Source organism: Mastigoproctus giganteus, chromosome 13 (genome assembly GCF_048544385.1).
Source record: "Mastigoproctus giganteus isolate SK-2022 chromosome 13, ASM4854438v1, whole genome shotgun sequence".
In the NCBI taxonomy this organism is placed as follows: Eukaryota; Metazoa; Arthropoda; class Arachnida; order Uropygi; family Thelyphonidae; genus Mastigoproctus; species Mastigoproctus giganteus.
The window spans coordinates 137071724-137093741 of NC_143587.1; the positions used below are offsets into that span (position 1 = coordinate 137071724).

At 38.1% G+C, this 22018-nt stretch overlaps 1 protein-coding gene across 1 annotated transcript in view; it reads left to right on the forward strand.

Moving 5' to 3' along the window:
* Positions 1-22018, forward strand: part of RnpS1 (RNA-binding protein S1) — a 119264-nt gene that overhangs the window by 95522 nt on the left and 1724 nt on the right. Inside the window, exon 6 of the mRNA XM_090387005.1 lies at positions 82-229. Coding sequence (XP_090243131.1) covers positions 82-229 — 148 coding nt within the window. The remainder of the gene's footprint in view (positions 1-81; positions 230-22018) is intronic.

A 22018-nucleotide genomic window follows, 5' to 3' on the forward strand; every position in this document is an offset into this window, starting at 1 on the left:
TATTATTTTGTAATAGAAGCAATAGTTTTGTTCCAGGTTTTTGAGTGCCCTCTTTTGTGATCACATAATGTACTTTTTCAGGTCAAATTGATGGCCAGGAAATTGCTGTTGCTCCAGTGTTGCTTCCTAAACCACGTCCACCACCACCACACAGACTTTCACCAATTCGAAGAGGTCCTATTCCAATGTGGAGAAGATCTCCACCTTTTCGAATGAGAGATAGGCGCAGGTAAGCTGTGTAATGAGAGGCAATGCAGTAACACTGCTATGTTATTTTGGCATGACTGAATATGAACATTTCATTCCATATGTGATAATTACAAAAAACTGTTATGTTTTTCATACACTCCACAGAGGCTTGAAGAAGGGGAAGGAAAAATTATGACATTTTCCATAGTGCACCTATTTTGATATACAAAATATATTACAAATTGTATTTTCTGTTAATAAATAGAAATAGACGTTTTAATTGTAAATTTAGAAAATGCGATTTGGAAATTTCTCGTAGATGAAAATACCTCAAATTTATCATTTCATTGTTTCCTTTTAACTTGAAAGACTTCCGACAAAGGATCTATTTGTATATTCTCAGTCCCCTGAAAAAGTCACATATTGCATTTATTTTCTCACTTGTGCATAGAGTCGGGCGCCGGAGGCAACGGCCGTACAAAAGAATGAACGACTAGGTGCTCGATACATTTTCATAGCCATAGATCACTTACGGTCAAAATTCAGAAATGCATTTTTTTGGAGACTATTTAATTTATTTCTTTTGCTAAATTGAGGGAATTGACACGTTTATGTGCGTGTAAGTGGAAAGAAGGTGGTAAGTGTCTTAAGCCATATGCGGAAGGACCTGAAATGAAAGGAAATGGAACCAAAGAATCGGCAATATGGGCTTTGGGTACTTGAGAAATTTTATGATGAAATGTGCCACTTGTAATCTTCCAAAGCGCCACGTTTGGCGCATTCACCATAGGTTGGCCACCCCTGATTTAGATGATCCTGCAGTGCTTCTTTAACCAGTGACTCCATTATTTTCCCTGGAATCGAAGTTAAACTAACAGGTCTGTAATTACTTGTGTCACCCTTTGATCCTCCTTTGTGAATTGGGGACACATTTGCACACCTCCACTCCATGGGGATCTCCCCTGATTCCAAGGACGTTTTCATATTATAGCTAAGGGTTTGCTTACTTCCTTTGCTGCCCCCTTCAATATAACTGAATAGTTCCCATCCACTGCAGGTGCCTTCCTTATGTTTAACTTCAACAATTTCTCCTCCACTTTGCTCTGAGTTATTACAAAATCACTTACCTCACTATTAGAGTTTGATACACTTCTGGCATTCCTCTCCTTGAATAACTCCTCGTGTGAATGTTGATGCAAAATACTCATTCAGTTTATCAGTTACCTGAGCATGATCATCAATAGTCGAACCATCTAAGTTAAGTGGACCAATCTGAGTCATCCCTTTCCTTCTAGAGTTTACATAACTAAAGAACTCTTTGCTGTTTTTCTTTGCATCCTTTGCCAAAAATTTCTCGTAATTTGCCTTCGCCTGCCTAACCTTTGTGACTTGATTAATGACTAGGTTATATCTGCCATAGGCTTCTGTGTCGTTTGATAGTTTATATGCATCCGATGCATTTTTCTTCTCTGCCACGAGTTTCCTTAGTTCGTCTGACATCCATTTGTACCTAAACCTAGAACAGTATTTTTTAGTTGGAACAAAAAGTCTTAGTAGCTTCCAAGATTACTTCCTTGAATGCGTCCCATTTAGAATTTGCTGTTGGTAACATTGTCAGTTGGTCCTACTGTATTGAATTTAAAAAATCTCTGAGACCACTGTAGTCACCTTTACAAAAGCAAAAACCCTTCCCTTTACCCCTTATGGTAGTTACATCTTTAAGTAAATCCCACGGCAGTACACTGTGATTACTGCCACCTAGTGGGTCCTTTATCTGGAGATTCTGAATATGCGATCACGAGTATTACTCTCTCTGCCCAGGGACTCATATCTGGTGAGTATGGGCATGGAACATCCAGGATCCTGAGCTGGATATCATCATTCTTCTCTCTCTTGGTGATTTCCCCCCCCCACCCCACCCCAGGGTAACTCAGAATTTTTTTTTTTTTTTTTCCTGGTGCAGCAAAAGCCTCAGACTTCCTTGCACCATATGCCTAATAATGATAATGTTGCTGTAGAAAACAGTCATCCAATAAATCAACAAACATCTTGCTAGTGTGCGAGTGATCAACCACAAGTTCAATCAATATCTGGAAAGTTAAAATTCCCCATTATAAGACATTCTGATTTACTGGCCCACTTTATTTCTCTGCACAATTGCTCATTATACTCATCAGATTCATTAGGCCTATAACACACACTCTCATTTTCCCTTTCCCAGTGCTTATTTTTATTTTTATTTTATTTATTTTTTTGGTAGTTGTTGGCGCATCGGTTTCTGTGGCCATAATGCACCTCCCAAGGTTTTTGCAGTACTCTGATCCAAGCCCGAGGCGGGATTCGAACCCGCGACCTTTGGGTTGCCAGGCAGGCACTTTACCCACCTGGCTAGCCCGGTCAGCCCCAGTGCTTATGTCACACCACGCTGACTCAACAGTGCATTGTCCACCAATGTCAATTGGATGCACTTCCTTAGATTTTGTGTGTTTCTTAACTAACAGCATAATTCCTCCTACCTTCCTGTCCTGTCTATCCTTTCTATACACATTTTACTCCCCAAATTCCAATTCTGCACTGCTTATAAACCGTGTGGCACCATGTCTCTGATATCCTAACAATATCCAGTAAGCACTTCAACCTGGATAGAGTCTAATCTGTTTCTGTTTTCTTAAAGGATTTCAGATTTTCTCATATGTTTTGTGTAATTCCTGTACCACGTCTTCGGTGAATTCCTGAATTTCTGCCCTTATTACACCATCATTCACCATATATATAAATATATATATTACACCATATACACTGTGCTGACACTTTATTAGGTACACCTACCTAGGAATGTGTTGAGTCTCCTTTAGCCTTCAAAACAGCTTGAATTTGTCTAGGCATGGATTGAACAAGATGCTCAAAACATTGTGCAGGAATGCAGTACTATGCAGGCACGAGTGTATCACGCAGTTCCTTGAGATTCGAGGGAGGTGTAGGCCTGCAGCGAACAGCCATTTCCTTCTCATCCCAAAGATGTTCAATAGGATTGAGATCCGCAGACTGATTGGGCCACTCCAGCAAAGAAAAGTCATTGTCATGTTCCTGGAACTATTCCATAGCGATTCGAGCTTTGTGCACTGGCGCATTATCCTGCTGGAAGTAACCATCTGACTGAGGATAAACTGTCAACACGAACGGACGCACTTGGTCAGCAACGATGTTTAGATACGATGTGGTGTGGCATTCAGGTGTGAATCTGTGGGCATCAATGCAACCACCGTGTGCCAAGAAAACATTCTCCACACCATAACACTGCTCCCACCACCTTGCACAGTATTCGTCAGACATGACGGGTCCATGGATTCATGTTGTTTTTGCCAAATTCTGAGCCTTCCATCAACGTGATGCACCAGGAACTTTGACTTGTCAGACCAAGCAACTGTTTTCCAATCCTTGATAGGCCAGTGCTGGTGTTGCTATACCCACAGCAGGCGTGCTCTCTTGTACTTCATTGATAACAAAGGTACGCGATGTGGCCGTCGGCTGTTGTAACTCGTTTGCGACAAAGTGCGACTAGTGGTCCATTGGGTATCAATGATATACCCAACAAATCACTGATGTGTGACATTGTGGCCATCTGTTTGCTTGCACAATTCTAGCCATCCTCCTCTGACCTCTCTCTTATCAACAAGCGATTTTCTTCCACAGGGGTGCCGTTGAGAGGATGTTTTCTGTTCATTGCACCATTCTCGATACACCCTTGAAACTGGTGTGTGAAAAGTTCAGGAGAACTGCCATTTCAGAGATGCTTTGTCCAGCACGTCTTGCACCTACTACCATGCCACGTTCGAAGTCCATTAGATCACTCCTTTGCCCCATTCTTGCTTAACTGATACTATAAAGGTTGTTCTGCTGCATTTATATCCACAACTGTGGTCGTGTGACTTGCAACGTTGTGGGACAAAGCATTTGTGTGCACAGCAGGGGTGTACCCAATCAAGTGGCAGCACAGTGTATATAAATATATAACATGAGAAAATAATGAACAATTAATCAGTTAAATGAATGTTAATTCATTAAGTTCTGTACTGAACACTAAGTTTCGTATTCAGTAAAGATACTGAGTCAAAACATATAGTAAATATTGGAACTTTTCTGGGTATACCACTGAAGGGGTTAATGCAAAGTGTGACATAATCTAGAGGACATCATATTATACAATTTCAGCCTATGCCTCAGAATGCTGATATTTTTTAGCATATACTGATTTTGCTTGCTCCCCAAGCAAACAGTGAATTTTAAGGTATGGGTTAAGATGAGTCCACATGAAAGGAGACAACTTGTACTGGAATATTCAGAGTTGCAAAGACAGTATACACTGCTGAAATTTTATAAAATTTTATTTGCCATTGCTTGGGATTTACAACAGAGAATCAGTCTTTTTTTTTTTTTTTACTTGATTTGGCCCCTTCTCTATTTTGCTGTTGCATAAATGCACTTGACACTTTGTCTGAATGGCAGTACCATTGTTATAAATAAAACTTTGACTCAACATTTTTGAATAGGTGCAAATCTGCTATAGTAACTTTCTTGAAGCAGTCATAATCAGTTGATATACGTAAGGTAGTGTTTAAAATCTTACTGTAGCAGCAGTATGTGGCTGTATGTTAATATAAAAGAAGTATTGTCTTTGAAATTTAATTTCTAGTGCAGTGTGGGCTTTAAAAAAAACCCCGCCTGCAAATACCTAAAGTCCCATTTTTTTGAAAGTCAAAAGTTGTCAGCTTTGATTTGCTCATGCTTTTAATTTATAAATATTTTTTTAAAAGAGTCAATATCCATTTTACAGCCAATTTATTTTATATTTTTATTCATGGATGTTTTAATCTGTAAAAACTGTTTTTTTCTAGATCCTTTTGCAGCAGCGTACTTTCATTAGTATCATTAACAAGCCTGATATACCATCATTTATAAATACAGAAAACAACAATGGGCCCAACACTGAACCCAATAGTCCACAAAGAGCAGTGTCCATTGATTACCACTCTCTGTCTTCTCCCACTCAACCATCTATTTATCCGTAGCAGCAATTTGCCTCCAATGCCGCACTGCTCAAATTTGTGCAGCAGTCTTAAATGTGCAAAAGTATCAAAAGCCTTTCTAAGAAAGGCTTTTGAAATATATATGATATCAAAGTTATTCCCTGCATCCAGTTGCTTTATGACCACATCATATTATCCAATTAATTGGGCAGACAAGACTTCCCCTTCTCCATGCTGTGTCCGAGCTATAAATGAAATCTTGTCCAAATGATCCTGCAGTGTCTCCATTAATTTCCCTGGAAGAGAAGTTAAACTAACAGGTCTGTAATTACTTGTGTCATCCTTTATGAATTGGGGTCACATTTGCACTTCTCCAGTCCATGGGTACCTCCCCTGAGTCCAGGGTAGCTGTTATGATTATGGCTAAGGATTTGCTTATTTCCTTTGCTGCTTCCTTTAATATAACTGGATAGATTCCATCCACCCCAGATGCCTTTCTTATGTTTATCTTCAACAATTTCTCCTCCACTTTCCTCTCAGTTATTACAAAATCATCTAGCTTACTGCCAGAGTTTAGTTCACCTCTGGCATTTCCCTCCCTGAATAATTCCTGTGAATGTAGATGCAAAATACTCATTTAGTTTGTTAGCCACGTGAGCAGGATCATCATCAACAGTTGAACCATCGATATCCAACGGACCAATCTGATTCATCCCATTCCTTCAAAAGTTAACATACATAAAGAACTCTTTGCTGTTTTTCTTTGCATCCTTTGCCTGCCTAACCACCTTTGTGACTTGGTTACACACCAGCTTATATCTATCATAGGCTTCCATGTCACCCATTAATTTATATGTATCCCATGCATTTTTCTTCTCTGCCACATGTCTCATTAGTTCATCTGACATCCGTTTAGTGTAAATCTTGAACAATATTTCTTAGTTGGTATGTAAAGTTTGTTTGTTATTTGGTTTTTAGGAGCATTAGCAACTAAGGCCATATTGCTCCGGGGATATGCGGTGGTCATTCCCTGACCTTTTCGCATCCTCCGTATTTGGTGATCACAGGCTCGAACCCCGGTCTAATTAAGAAGTGTGTGCTACGCACTACTGCTCCTGCCCACCTGGCTACGGAGGCGCTAGAGGTATGTAAAGCCTAGTAGATTCCAAGATTAATTCTTTGAATGCTTCTCATTTTGAATTTGCTGTTGGTAACATCATCAGTTGGTCCCACTGTATAGAATTTAAATGCTGTCTCAAACCTCCTTAGTCGCCTTTACGAAAGCAAATACCCTTCCCTTCCCTTTACCCCTGATGGTAGTTACCTCTTTGAGTAAATCCCACTTCAGCACACTGTGATCACTGCCACCTACTGGTTCCTTTATCTGCAGATTCTTAATGCATGAAGAATCACTACTGATGATCATCCCTCTAGTTGCCTCCCGAACATGCTGATGTGGAAAACAATCATCCAATTAATTCACAAAAGCCTTGCTAGTGTGTGAGTGACCAACCCACAAATTTCAGTCAATATCTGGGAAATTAAAATCCCCCATTATAAGACTCTCTGATTTACTGGCCCACTCTATTTACCTATACAGTTTTTTTATTATAATCATCAGAGTTGTATAACACACTCGTACTCTCAATTTTGATTTCCCAGTGCTTATGTCACACCAAACTGACTCGACACTGCACTGTCCAGGGATGTCAACTGGCTGTACTTCCTTGGATTTTGTGTTTCTTAACTAATAGCATAACCCCTCCTCCCTTCCTATCCTGTCCATCCTTCCTGTACACATCGTACTCCCCAAATTCCAGTTCTGCATTTCTTATATCTGTGTGACACCACATCTCTGATATTCCAACAATATCTGCCTTTGATGTTTTGACCAACACTTCAAATTCATCAAATTTATTTACCAAACTCCTAGCATTGGTGTACATGCAAGTATACTCTTAGCTACCCTAACACAACCCATGTGTTTCCTTGTACCGCAATGACTCCCAGCAGTCTCTGAAATCTCCTGCATTTTGTTTTCTAGGCTGCTGCTTATTCCAATAGAAGCAATGCAAGAATCACTTCCACCTCTGCCAGCGTTTACTGTTAATCTATTAGTCCGTGTATCCTCCCCCCCCCCAAGCTAGTTTTCCTACTAGCCTAACACTGCCTCAATAGCATCAGCAAATATTCTTGCACACTTTCTATTTAAGTGTATCCCATTCCTGTAAAAGCAGTCCCTCCTGTTAACAAGCAGACCAGGCTGAGAAAAACTTCTACTTCTTGAGCCTTGCACAATCTCTCCACGGCCGAATTGATCAACAAAGCTCTCATCATTATGGAGACTTCATCTAAAAAGAGGCTTTGAGCTTCTTGAAAGTGTTCAAAGACAGGCAACTCACATGGTGAGATTGGCAAATGACTTTGATTATATGGGTTATAGAGCTTGGAAACTACCTTAGATGTGTCCTGATTGAGATTTATAAGGTTCTGAGGTCTTTTCCTCTTCACGCTGAATAGGCTTCTCTTCCAGACGCCTGGTCAGCGTGAAGAGGAAAAGGCCAAACCCTCCAGCATATGACAGCATGACAAAACAAATGGCCCTCATTCCCCAGCAGTTTTCACTCCCCCCTCTTACGGCAGCGAGAGGATCAGAGTGGAAGCAGAGGGCGCTAAGAATCTCGGTACCACCAGGCTGCCAAGCATGGAAACTGAACTTGGCCTGTTACAATGTAAGATCACTCATCGGTGAAGACAGGATATTAGAACTGGAAAAGGAATTAGAAAATGTGAATTGGAATATCATCGGTTTGGCTGAAACAAGAAGAAGAAATGAATCACTTATATGTTTATCAAGCACTTCCTAATTCATTTCACAAATATACGTGGTCTCAATTCTAATCTCAACGATGTCCATTTCCACTTGCAGTCTGCCAAACCCCATGTACTTCTTCTGACAGAATCTCAGTTATCGGTTGATTCAACTACTGCTCATCTCAGTTGCCCAAATTATTCGCTGTATGATTCCTTTCACCTCAAGGGTGGTACTTGTACATATGTCCATTCTGATATTTACCTGTCAAAGACTTGGTAATTTTGAATCTCCTCTTTTCGACCTTCTCTGGCTTAAACTCTCTCTACCTCATGGTGCCAAATTCATCTGTTGTCTCTATCGTTCTCCCAACTCCACTAACCACTTGGAGCTCTTTGACTTTCCTTTCTTTGCAACTTGACTTTCTGCAGTCCAACTTTCCTAACAGTGAGGTAACTTTCCTTGCTGATTTTAATGTTCACAACTCCAGCTGGCTTCCGTTTTCTAGTCACACTGACCCAACTGGTCGAGATGCTGAGGCTTTTGCAATTACTAATGATCTAGAACAGATTGTTCATTTACCTATAAGAATACCGGACAGTCCTAACCATACAGCCAACATGCTTGATCTTTTTCTCTCAAACAACCTTTCTATGTACACGGTCGAAGTGAGAGGTCCTTTAGGCACTTCAGATCCCAACTTGGTGATTGTCTCTTCTCCAATGGAACCTTTATCTCATGGCTATTCCCAACCTCGTGTTGTTTGGCATTACAAGAATGCAAAATGGGATGACCTGCGAGACTTCTTTTCTTTTTTTCCTTGGTCGGATTACTGTTTCAAAACTTCTGATGTCAACGTTTGCTCAGATCGTGTCAGTGAAATTATTCTTGCAGGAATGGAATCCTTTATCCCACACTCCACTTTAAAATCTCGTCCTTTATCTAAACCTTGGTTTTCCAATAAATGTGCTAAGGCTGTTCAAGAGAAGAATGTTGCATATCGTAATTGGCTTGTTTCTAATTCTTCAGTTTCATTATCTGCTTACACCGAAGCTCGCAACAATTGTAAAGCAGTTATTAATCAGTCCAAACTAGAGTTTGAACAGGCTAAGAGTAGAAAATGTGCTTCTTGCCCTAATGGTAGCCGCGCATTCGGGTCTCTTGCCAAAGCTATTGGCCGCATCTTTTCCCATCTCTGCTCCCACCTCTGTCCAAACCAGATGGTTCTGTTGTCACTTCAGCCAAGGATAAAGCTGACCTGCTAGCATCCCATTTTTCTTCCAGCTCATGTATTAATGATCTTGGTAAAACACCTCCCACCATTCCCAACACGCTCCATTCAATGCCTCCTGTGGTCTTCCTTCAAAAGGATATCAGAAGGATTTTGATGAATCTTGATGCTAAGAAAGCTCCAGGTCCTGATGGTATTTCTCCACTTGTTCCCAAAACCTGAACTTACTCCTATTCTTTGCCGCCTTTTTTCACTTTCTTATTCCAAAGGTGTTTTTCCTTCTGCTTGGAAATTTGCTTATATCCAGCCAGTTCCTAAAAAGGGTGACAAATCCCTCCCATCCAATTATCGTCCTATTGCGATTACTTCTACTCTTTCTAAAGTAATGGAGAAATCAATTAACCGCCAACTCTTAAACTACCTAGAAACCTTCCGTCTGATCAACGATCGCCAGTATGGATTCCGTCGGTGTCGATCCACTGGTGATATTCTGGCTTTTATGTTACCATTTATGGACTAATTCAATGGAAAGGTTTGGTGAAACACAACTAGTTGCTCTTGACATCTCAAAGTCTTTTGATCGTGTTTGGCATAAAGGTCTTCTAAACAAGCTTCCATCTTATGGTTTGCCAACTGTTTTTAGTAATCAGTTATCCAGTTTTCTCTCTGATCGCCTCACTGAGGGTGATGGTAGATGGCTCTCTGTCTTCTAACTTCTCCATTAATGCTGGTGTCCCCAAGGTCCAGTTCTTTCCCCCACTCTTTTCCTCTTCTATATTAATGACCTTCTTCCATTGAATGGAAATCCCATCCATAGTTTTGCTGATAATAGCACATTGCATTCCACTTTCTAATTTGAGAAACCTTGCCCTGCTCAATCAGCTTCAACTTCTCGAATATCTGCTACCAATTCCTTAAATGCCGATCTTCAGGTAATTCTCCAGTGGGGCAAAGACAACTTAGTTGATTCCAACCCTTCTAAAACTCAGTCTTGTCTTATATCTCGCAAAAAGGATTCTTCTTCTCCTATGTTTATCTTTAGTGACACTCCGATTTCTAGGCAAAATGATATATCTCTTTTGGGGATTACCCTGACTTCTAATCTCTCTCTTGGCTTCCTCTGCATCTAAAAAACTTGGTTTTCTCTTTCGCTCTCGGCGTTACTTTTCTTCCAAACAGCTGCTCACTCTGTATAAATTGCAAATCCGCCCTGCCATGGAATATTGTTCCCACATTGGGGTGGCGCCCCCAAAACCTCTCTCTCAGGCTTCTTGATTCCATTCAGAAGAGGGCAGTTAGGTTAATTAATGATTCATCTCTAACAGAGTCTCTCCACTCGCTTTCCCATAGTCGTACTGTTTCTGCTGCATGCCTCTTCTACTGATATTTCCATGGGCACTGTTTTTCTGAATTGGCTTCTATAATTCCCGCTCTCTCTTTCAAAACAGTCCGAATATGTGTCGCCACCAGCCAACATCCATTTACTGTCCAACTTCAAACCCACAGAACCAACTTTTCATCTTCCTCATTTATTCATTCAACTGCCGTTTTCTGGAACAACCTTCCTTCATACGTATTTCCTGAAAATTACAATCTACAGAAGTTCGAGTCCAATGTCAATAATTATATCTTCTTTCGTCTTCTCAACCTCCAACCCAAGCACGGTACTAAGTACTATAGGTTCTAATACCTCTCGTGTTTTGGGTTCACATTAAAAAAAAAAAAAAAACCTGAAGAATAGCGATGGTGTACTTATAAACAGCAGAGAAGGCATAATTCAAATAGCAGAAGACTGCTAGAGAACTATACAAGGAGCGAGGGAATGATGCCAGCAGTGGCGAAGATGGATTGCAAATTAGTAACACATACAATATACCCGATATTCTTCCTGATGAGGTAGAACATGCATTGAAGAAAATGAAGAATCAGAAAGCCCCGGGGGAAGATGAAGTTACTGTAGAGTTTTTAAAATTGGGAGGAAGAGACATAACACAAAAACTGGCAAGGCTCTTCACAAAGTGCATTAGAAAAGGTGTGACGCCTAAGCAGTGGAATAATGCAATCATAGTTTTGCTGCATAAGAAAGGAGATAAATCAGAAATTGGAAATTATAGACCAATTAGCTTGTTATCCCACATCTACAAGTTGTTCACAAGGGTCATTACTAACAGATTAGAAAGAATACTTGATGAGAATCATCCGAAAGAGCAAGCTGGCTTTAGGATAGGATTCTCAATTATGGATCACCTTCACGTAATATCACGGCTAATGGAGAAAGCAAATGAATATAAAACACCATTATGCCTGGCATTTGTGGATTATGAAAAGGCATTTGACTCCATACAGCATAAGGTAACGTTTCGGGCACTGGAAAGACAAAGCATCGATACCCCACACATTATGATTTTGAAAAAAATATATGAGTGCTACCTCCTTTATTAGACTAGACAAAGACAGTAGGAAATTTAAAATCGAGAAAGGAGTTCGACAAGGAGACACTATCTCCAAAGCTGTTTACTGCTGCCCTTGAGGAAGCTTTCAGAAGATTAGACTGGTTGCAGAAAGGAGTCAATGTGAACGGAGAGCACCTAAACCATTTACGATTTGCAGATGACATTGTGGTCATAAGCCATGATCCCAAAGAATTAGAGGAAAATCTTAATCAGTTATGCACAGTTAGTAAGGATTTTGGACTAAAGATGAATTTGGCTAAAACAAAAGTAATGATGAACAAGTATGCCACAGAAAGGGAAATAATGATTGAAGGAGCAGTAATTGAAAAGGTGAGTCATATACTTATCTGGGACAAATCATTAGCTGTAATAATGATAAATGGCTGGAAGTCAAGAGAAGAATAAATTTTGGATGGATAGCATTCAGGAAATATAGTCACATACTGAAGAGCAATATCCCAGTTTGTCTGAAATGTAAAATAACGAATCAATGTATGCTCCCCACAATGACTTATGGAAGTGAAACTTGGGCACTCACCAAAAGAATGGAAGAGAAGCTGAGAACTACACAGCGAAGAATGGAACGAATTATATTGGGAATCAGACTGTTAGATAAGAAGAGAAACACATGGATTAGGCAGCAAACTCAAGTAAAGGACATTCTTATCAAAACTAAAGAACTAAAATGGTCTTGGGCAGGACACATAGTTCGAAGACATGATGACAGATGGACTAAGAAAATAACAGAATGTTATCCAAGAGGAGCTAGAAGAAAACCTGGAAGACAAAGGCGGAGATGGATAGATGAAATTCATGAGTTTTTGGGTAGTAAATGGATGGCCAGTGCTCAAAACAGAAGGAACTGGAAAGTTGCTGGAGAGGCCTTCATCCTGCAGTGAATTGAAAATGGCTGATGATGATGATGAAGGTTCTGAGAGATGTTAGTAAAATGAGTGAAGATGAAATTTTCACTATTATAACAATTCCAGAACTTCCAGGCTGTAAATTCAAATTACATGGGAAGAAATTTAGACTAGATTGTAGAAAGTTTTCTTTTAGCCAGCAAATTGTTGATTTCTGGAATTAGTTGCCTCTGCAAGTAGTTGATGCTGACAGTTTGAAGAAATTCAAAGATCAAATGAATATGAGGAGGGAAGTGCATGATTTGTCTCTTTTTTTAACTACTTAATAATGAAAAGGTGTTCATGATGATAACCATTAATGGTGACCCCAAAAAATTCCAGGCAGTGTCATGTCCAAACCAAGCTCAAATAGCATTAGTCACATAGGCTTGTTGTGGAATCTATTGTCCATACTTATTCTCCACTCCTTAACTTCTTATGGAGTAATATTATATGGCTATATATAATTCACTATGACTCCTGCATGTGCAAGTATGGGCTGCCATTATGGGAATAAGCTGACAAAATTGGACATATTGTTGACTGAAACCTTATCACCATGGTAAGGCAAAGTAATATAGACCTACAACAATAAGTTCCCCATTCTTGTTGGGGAAACCAGGACACATTGCTACATATACTACTGGAACAACCAACAAAATAAGTACCAACAGCTTTAGAAGCTTAAATGGCAACAAACTGGAATTAACCAAAGAAACAGGTCGATGTTTTATCAGAGTAGCAGGTACCACAGAAACAAAGTGGATAAATACAGATGGGATTAAACAATAATTATAAATTAATTTTAGTATGACCAAATGATGTAAGGAAATGGACTTTTTCTGCATTAGCCAAAAAAAAAATAATAAAATAGAATATTCATACTGTTCCTGTTCTGACAAGGTAACTATCTAATTACTTTAATTTATTCAGATTCACTGCCTGTGCCACATTCAAGGCAACTTATTCCAGTATACAACCTGTTACCCATAGGTGAACTTTATGAGATCCAATCTTCTCTTATTCGCTGATATTGTGTATGTGTTCCCTGGTTTTTATCTCACTTGCAAGGGGAAACAGACCTTCCTCATTCAGTTTACTCAACCCTTCAGCACATTATAAACCTCAGTCAGATGTCTAGTTGTTGAACTTTGTAGCCCACACTTCTTAAGCTGTTCTTCATATCTACATTAGATTGCACTCATTACTAATCTGGTTGCCTTTCTTTTAAGCCCCCCCCCCCCCAGAAGTTTTTTTTTTTTTTTAAGGTGCAGTTTCCAGACTTGAATACAATATTCCAAGTTCAGTGTACCCATCATCTGGTATACAGGGATAATGACACCCTTATTTCTACTGGAAAAGGTCCTATAAGCCATACAAAAGATACTGTATGCTTTCCTTTCTGCCTGTTAACATTGCATAGAAAATGTTATGTTAGGTTGAATAGTAACACCTAAGTCTTTTTTGTCTCTGTCCCTTGCTTAACATGATTCTAGGATTTCTAAATGCATAACTTTACATTTATTAAACTTTATTTGTCATTTTTTAGGCCATCAATGCAACCAGTTCAAGTATTTTTGAAGATTTGTGTGACTAGGATGAATTGTTGAACACCCTTCTCACCTTCAAATAATCTGCAAACTTTGACGGATACCCTTGCCAATATCATCTACAACAGGGGTCAGTAAACTGCATGCGGCTCTTTAACTTTTAGCCTACATGAAGCAAAGCTTGAAATGGAGTTAGAGGACTTAAAAATCAAGGACATGTGGAGTGCAATACTAAAATGCCTTAAAACTGAAATTGAGGATTTGGAGAAGCAAAAGGCTGCCCTTGCAATTCTATATAAATGGATGCCGATAGATGAGTTGAAAAAGCAAGACCACATTGTGTTCGATGTGTAGTGTAGCTTACCAGACACTTATATAAATTTGAAAATATTTGCATTTGGACTTCTCTCTGATTTTGGTTCGACGAATTTCTGCAGGCAAATATTTTCGAACATGAACTATATTAAAAATAAAACAAGAAACCGTCTGAACAATGCAAGTCTCTCAGCATGCTTAAAGATGAAAATTATAGTATACTTCCCTGATGTTGAGAGACTTGCTCTCATTAATATTTCTAATTAAAAGTCACATTAATTAGAAATATTATTGATAAATATTTCAAAAAATATATATTTTTAATAAAACACCTTCCCACTCTATTCCATTTCTTAAAAAACTCTCCTAGCTTGAGCTGAAGTGCGGCTCTTCGAATTCTCTATTTATTTTTAATTAGATCAAAAAATAGCTTTTCACTCAAAAGGGTTGCCGACCCCTGATCTACAATAATCAGAAATAGGGGCCCACAACCAAATTCTGGTGCCTCCATAACCAGGTGGGCAGGAGCAGCAGTGCGTAGCACACGCTTCTTGATTAGACCGAGGTTCAAGCCCGTGACCACCAAATACGGAGGATGCAGAAAGGTCAGGGAATGACCACCGCATATCCCAGAGCAATATGGCCTTAGTTGCTAATGCTCCTAAAAACCAAATAACAAACAACAACAACAACAACAAACAAACAAAATGTGACCACCAAATACGGAGGATATGGAAAGGTCAGAGAATGACCTACCGCATATCCCTGGAGCAATATGGCCTTAGTTGCTAATACTCCTAAAAACCAAATAACATAACAACAATCAAATTCTGAGTCACCCATTTGTTACACTGGTATGGTCTGACAGTTGACCATCCTCTGTTTCCTCTCTTTTAACCAGCTTGCAATACACTATAAGATCCTACCAGTAACTTCAACTTCTTCCAGTTTATATAGTCACTTTCTATGAGGGATGGTATCAAAAGCCTTACTGAAGTCTAGATATCTAATGTAAAAATTGTTACCTGCATCCCACTGTTTAATGATTATATCATAGTAATTTATTAGATTGGTGAAGCATGCTCTCCCCTTAATGAACAAACCCATGTTGGGATTTATTCAAAATACTATTCTTGTTGAGATGGTTCTGAAGCCAGACTCCGTGATCTTCCTGCCATGGAATTCAATCTTGCTGGCCTGTAGTTACCCACTCCTCTTTAGCACCACCTTTGCGAACTGGGAAGACATTAGCACTTAGCACTTCTCCAGTCTAAGGGGATCATCCCAGAGTCTAAAGATGCTCTCATTAACATTCTCAGCAGTTTGCTACATTCACTTGCAGCCTTTTTAATTATAACTGAATGTATACCCCGAATTCCTAGAACCTTTCACTTCTCTAACCTAAGAAGCATTGATAACAGTTATTAGCGATCATTATGTCACTTATTTTACAACAAATCTGAGTAACATTCTCCAAAAATTCAAGCTTCTTTTGACTGTAAATATCATTAATAACACTACCCAACAAATTTTTTTTTTCATCATACCTCTGGAACGAAAGTTAGTTATTCTGAACAAAATTAATGTCCTGATTATGAGAATATCAATCTTTTACTTCTGCCGTGTCGACGTCAAAAGATATACGCATTTTTTAAATTCCTTGTTTTTATACAATATCAGCATACATGGTTGTAATTATTACACATAATATGTTACTTAGATCTGTTTCCCACTCAATGATTTCCTTTTATACTCCAGATTGCTTTCCCGTTTAAGGAACCAAAAGTAATCCCCCATCATGGCAGAGTCCCAGTGACCTTGGTATCGTTTTTCCATTGCAGATACGTCCTGGTGGAAGTGCTCTCCTTGTTCCATCACTGACATCTGGTGTTTTCGGGAAAGAAATCCAGATGGGAATGAAAGAAATGCATTTTCAATGACATTTAACACCCCATGTTTTAACATTTCAGCAAGTTTGTCACCAGTTGCTCATAGTTCTCTTCTTTTTTTTTTTTTTTTTTTTTTCGGGGAATCAATGTACTAGGGCTTACAATACCGGTCAAAATCTTAATACCGGTATTTCAGTATTTTTAATATATGAAACCGGGATACCAGTATTCCAAAAACAAATGTTTTTCTCAATAAATTTTTATGACAGTTAGCTGCAATAAAGTAAGGAAAAAACAAGTACTGTAATTACTTGAATTATTCATGTTTTAAATAAACTTTTATTGCAATAATAAATATTCTGAAAAAAATCATTGAAATATAGTTATTCTAAAAACAAAAAAATACATATTGTTACTGCAAAGTTTAGTTATGTTTAAGCATCCACACTACCTGTCCGAATAAAGTGAACTCTTAAGAAACATAAGCAATCAATAATATGATTGTTTAAAATGGATCTAATTTTGGTACATACAGTATTTGATTAGATGCAGAAAATGCCCTTTCAGATTCTATTCTGGTACTCTTGTACTTAGATAATTGAAGACGATTTTTGAACTTTTTTTTTTAGCAAAAATAGTTAAAAGTATTTCATTAATTTATGACTCAAGTTCATCTTTTAAAATCTCATTGGAGTCTAGCAATTTCTTATTTTGGAAAGAATTTGCAGAATACTGATGTTCTGTTCCATGCTGGTCTTCCATGGTTGAATTATGTTCATCATTTTCTGAAGGAGAAAGACATTTTATTAAGTGAAGTATAATTTTCACTGTAGTATCTTTACTGAATCTGGGAGAGACCAAAGAGCACAGTTAAGGAATTCTTCACATATATAAATGCAAAGAACAGAAGGACAAGTCTGATTGGACCCTTATGTAATGGACGTGGGATAGTATTAGATACAATAGCTGAAGTTGCAGATGAACTCAACAGTTACTTTGCATCGATATTTACTTAAAAAAAAAAAAAAACCCTTTGTGTCACTGAGATATTATGGAAGTGAAGTTGAAAAAATGTAATTAATGATGTTGAAATTTCAAATGATTATTTAATGAGAAAACGTTTGCGCCTACAGGCAAGTAAGGCTCCTGTGGTTGATGGCATATACCCTATAATCTTAAAGGAGGCGGCAAGTGAGTGCATTGAACCATTAAGGCTAGTTATGAGAGAATCACTGGACAGGAGAGATTCCGTTGGATTGGTTTAAATTGGAACATAAAGGTGGTTCTAGGAGTGTAATGGGAAATTACCGACTGGCCAGTCTAACTTCAGTAGTAGGGAAAATCATAGAGGCAATGATCAAGGGTGGAATTTGGGATCATTAAGATGGAAATGGAATTCTGTAGGATACACAGAATGGTTCTGTAAAGGGAAAATCATGTTTAACAAATCTGGTTAGCCATTTTGACAAGTCACTTGTGAGCTGGAGTTAGGGAATAATTTTGACATTGTTTATTTGGATTTCAGTAAAGCATTTGATTCAGTCCCACATGAGTGGTTACTTTATAAGTTGGAGCAAGCTGGAATCATAGGGAAAATCCTTAGATGGATAGCACGATGGCTTGAGGGCACCAGGCAGAGGGTTGTGATAAATGGCTATCCCTCAGATTGGGTTAATGTAAGCAGTGGGGTTCCCCAAGGATCAGTATTGGGACCACTGTTGTTTTTGATTATCTTAAATTACATCTATGAAGGGATGGAGGGCGTGAGGTCTAAACTTTGAGATGATGTAAAGATCAGTAGAGTAGTCAATGATCGCCGCCAAGCAGAGCTTCTTCAGAGTGACCTAGATAGATGTCCGGGATGATCAGAAAAGTGGCAGCTATGCTTTAATTTAGAAAAGTGCAAGGTCTTACACCTGGGGAACAGCAACCCCAAAATAACTTATACACTTGGTGGAATTAATCTAAAGTCAGTAGTGGAGGAATGGGACTTGAGAGTTACGATATGGTCAGACATTAAGTTGTCCGAGAATTGTGTACAGGTTTCAATGTTGCATGGTGTCCTGTCGATGATGTATCAAACATTTGCTAGTAGAGATAACAATGTCATAATCACATAAAGGTGATTTTATAACCTTTGTGATTAAATTATAAACAATTATTTTTTTTTTTAAATTAGTACCAAAAAACCGGTATTTTTAGTATCAATACGGGAAAAAATGACTGGTATCCTGGTATTATAAGCCCTACCGTGTACCACAGCCTTGAAAAATTTCCATGCAGCCAGTTCAACATCATTCAGACTTTTTGAAATTCTTCATCTTTTAGGAGCTTTCTTATTTGAGAACCCATGAAAATTCCTTCCTTCAGCTTTGCATGAGATAAATTTGGAAACATTTTCAGTAAATATGCGAATCCTCTGCTTTCTTTATACAGTGCCTTAGTGAAATTCTTAATCAGTCCAAGCTTGATGTGTAAAGATGAAGAAAAATCTTTTGTGGATCAGCCAATGGAACATACTTTACATTTCTTTTGCCGAGAATATATTCATTTCTCTTGTCCCAGTGTTGTATGATGTAGTGTTCGGCTGTTGCACGACTATCCCACAAACACAAGAAACAACAGTATTTAGTGAAACCACCTTGCAACCCAACAAGCAGTCCAATCACTTTGAGATCACAAATATTCCAGCCATAATCATTGTAATGTATAGCAGCAAGAATCTGGGACAAACTATCATAAGTTTCTTTCAGGCCAACAGCATAAACAAGAGGAATTGAAGGTAAAGTATTTCCATTGTGAAGCAATACTGCTTTCAAACTTAGCTTTGACGCATCAATGAACAAACGCCATTCAGAGGTATTGTGATCAATGTTCAGTTCGTGCATAAGACCAACGACGTCTTTGCAGACACACATGTTGTTTTCCATTGCAAAATATCTTGAAACTCTTCATTTCGCTTACAGTATATTGTGGCGCCTCCGTAGCCAGGTGGGAAGGAGCCGCAGTGCATAGCACATGCTTCTTGATTAGACTGGGGTTTGAGCCCTTCACCACCAAATATGAAAGATGCAGAAAGGTCAGGGAATGACCACCGTATATCCCCGGAGCAATATGGCCTTAGTTGCTAATACTCCTAAAAATCAAATAATAAACACAACATTACGGTATACTGTAATGTTTGTATCTTTGGCGAGTAAGTTCCACTGTTGTGGTCTGGATCCGAGTAATTCAGCCTTCTCTTTGGGTAAGCCCAAGTCTCTGATCAAGTTGCTTAATTCTTCTTGTTCAATGTAGTGTTGGGGCCTTTTCTTTTTCTGGCTCATAGTCAAATCATGTGAAGTACATGGTTCTACAACATCTGGTAAAAAGATTTCTTCTGTACCTTCATCACTACTTCCAATAACCCAAGATTTTGGTGGCACAGGTACTGGCAGTTCTTTACCATGTGGCACTGGCCTAATTGCTGATGGGGTATTTGGATATTTGATGCAGTGCTGCTCTTTTTGGAAATACCTTTTATTTTTGTCTTGCAGAAATAGCAGTCGTTGAAATGATTCTTGGACTTGCGCACCATAGGGACGGCAAAAGGTAATGCTCTCAGCTCACCATATAATCACAGCCTTAAGTTCATTGTACAAGTAATACAACAGATATGTGGAGTCTAGTTTTTTTCTTGGTCACTGATCTTGTAGCTTAAGTACAATGAATAAGCAACTTTTTTGACATTGTATATTTTCTTCCTCTGAGTTTTTGCAGTTAAGTGTCCACAAACATAGCAGAAATTGTCTGGGTGATTGACGCAAGTTCTGTGCTTTGTCTTCTCAATTTTAACAATGCATTAACCTAAAAACAGTAAAAGCAATTGGTAAATTTGAACAGAAGGTGAATTCTTGTAGTGTAGTTTACCACACACTATATATATATGTATGGTAAACTATGCTACATTCAACTGTTCACTATATATTGAATAGTTGAATTGGTGTAATAAAATTAATAAAAATACTGACTTGTCTGAAAAAGTGCATCAAAATCAAAATATACTATATTGCAAGAACAGTAATGATGTACTTGCTTAACTTTTAGCCCAATAAACAAAGCCAACTAAAAGTTAATTAAGTTTAAAAATTGTATTTCAAACAGTAATGATATCTTTGTACAGAATCCAGTTATCTATCTATATCTTAAAACTGAAACATGATAGGAAATTTTTATGATTGATTTTAAATTCTATACATAAAACTTGACCAGAAACAACCATTGATTTGCTGGAGGTAAAAATCATGTTGGGTAGTGTAATTATCTGTTAAACTCATCTGCCATTTCTGCCAACTTATTATGGACTTTCTACTACAACCAGTTAAGGTGCTTATTTGATTCACTATTTTTTATTTATATATATATATATATATATATGAGAATTCCTGATCCCATTCCTAGCTATTTGCTAGTGCTTTCTCTTAATTGACTTTAACCTGTCCTACCCTATCGGTGGCTTTGTTACATATTTTTTTTATTATGCAAACCAGAATCCCATATTGTGTTTAACTTCTCCATTTAAAATTAGAAATGGGGACTCACTGGTCTCATTTCTGCCTTAGCTCCTCCCTTATATACGGGATTTGAGATTGGAAGTGGCTGTTATCTTGTACCGAGCAAATTAAAGATAGTGCCAGAAATCAGAATAAAGTGTTAAGTAAAAATTAATTTACTCTTGAAGCAAAATCAGTTCATGGAAGGTGCAGCATTAATTTCAAGAATTGATTTGGAAGAAAGTTTAATTAGCAGAGAAGTATATTATCCTGTAGTGTTATGTGGGCAAAATGTAAGGTGGAAAGTTGAGTGATGAAATTTTTATCTCTGATTCACCTGAAGGCTCAGAAAAATTATGAACTAGAAGAGCTTAATATATTAGATGTAGTGATAGAAACTAGTGACAAAGAAGGAATACTACTGGTTTGAGATTTAATCAGCAGGAATCAAAAGAAGGAATACTACTGGGTTGAGATTTAATCAGCAAAGTAAGGAATGGCAATTACATCTACAGAAATATTTTAGAAAAATCTGTAGATAAATGTAACCTAACAATGGAAAGGATGTGAGAATTTTTTGTGCAAGCTATGCGGTCATAATTATAAGCACAGTATTTCTGCATAAAGATAACTGCAAGTTTAAGTGAAGGGTGCACAATTTAACTATATCATTATAGGAAGGAATCTTAAAAAATAGTTGAAGATAGAAATACATACTAACCTGTGAAGTTCGTGTTTTATGGCCAGTATTAGCAATTTTAAGGTTGACACACTTAATGAATTGCACTTCTGGGAGGTAGCATTTTAATGGGGGGAGGGGGTTGTATTTTTAGTCTTCTTTCTTTCAATTTAAAAATTTACTATATGGAATTTAAAAAGAAGTCTATCGAGAGGTGAGTCATCATCAAAGAAGTTCCTAAATAATTATTATTGTTAACTTGATAAAATGAAGCCCTTGGGCTATACCTCTTTATATTGCTACCAAATATGTTAAACTCGAAATAAAGCTGAATGTGAAATTTACAGGGGAATTTTACTATGTATCTTATAAAAGAGAGAAGTACTGTTGAATGTAATCTTTGAGAAGAACAGTGAAGTTTTAGGCCACCTGGTGGATG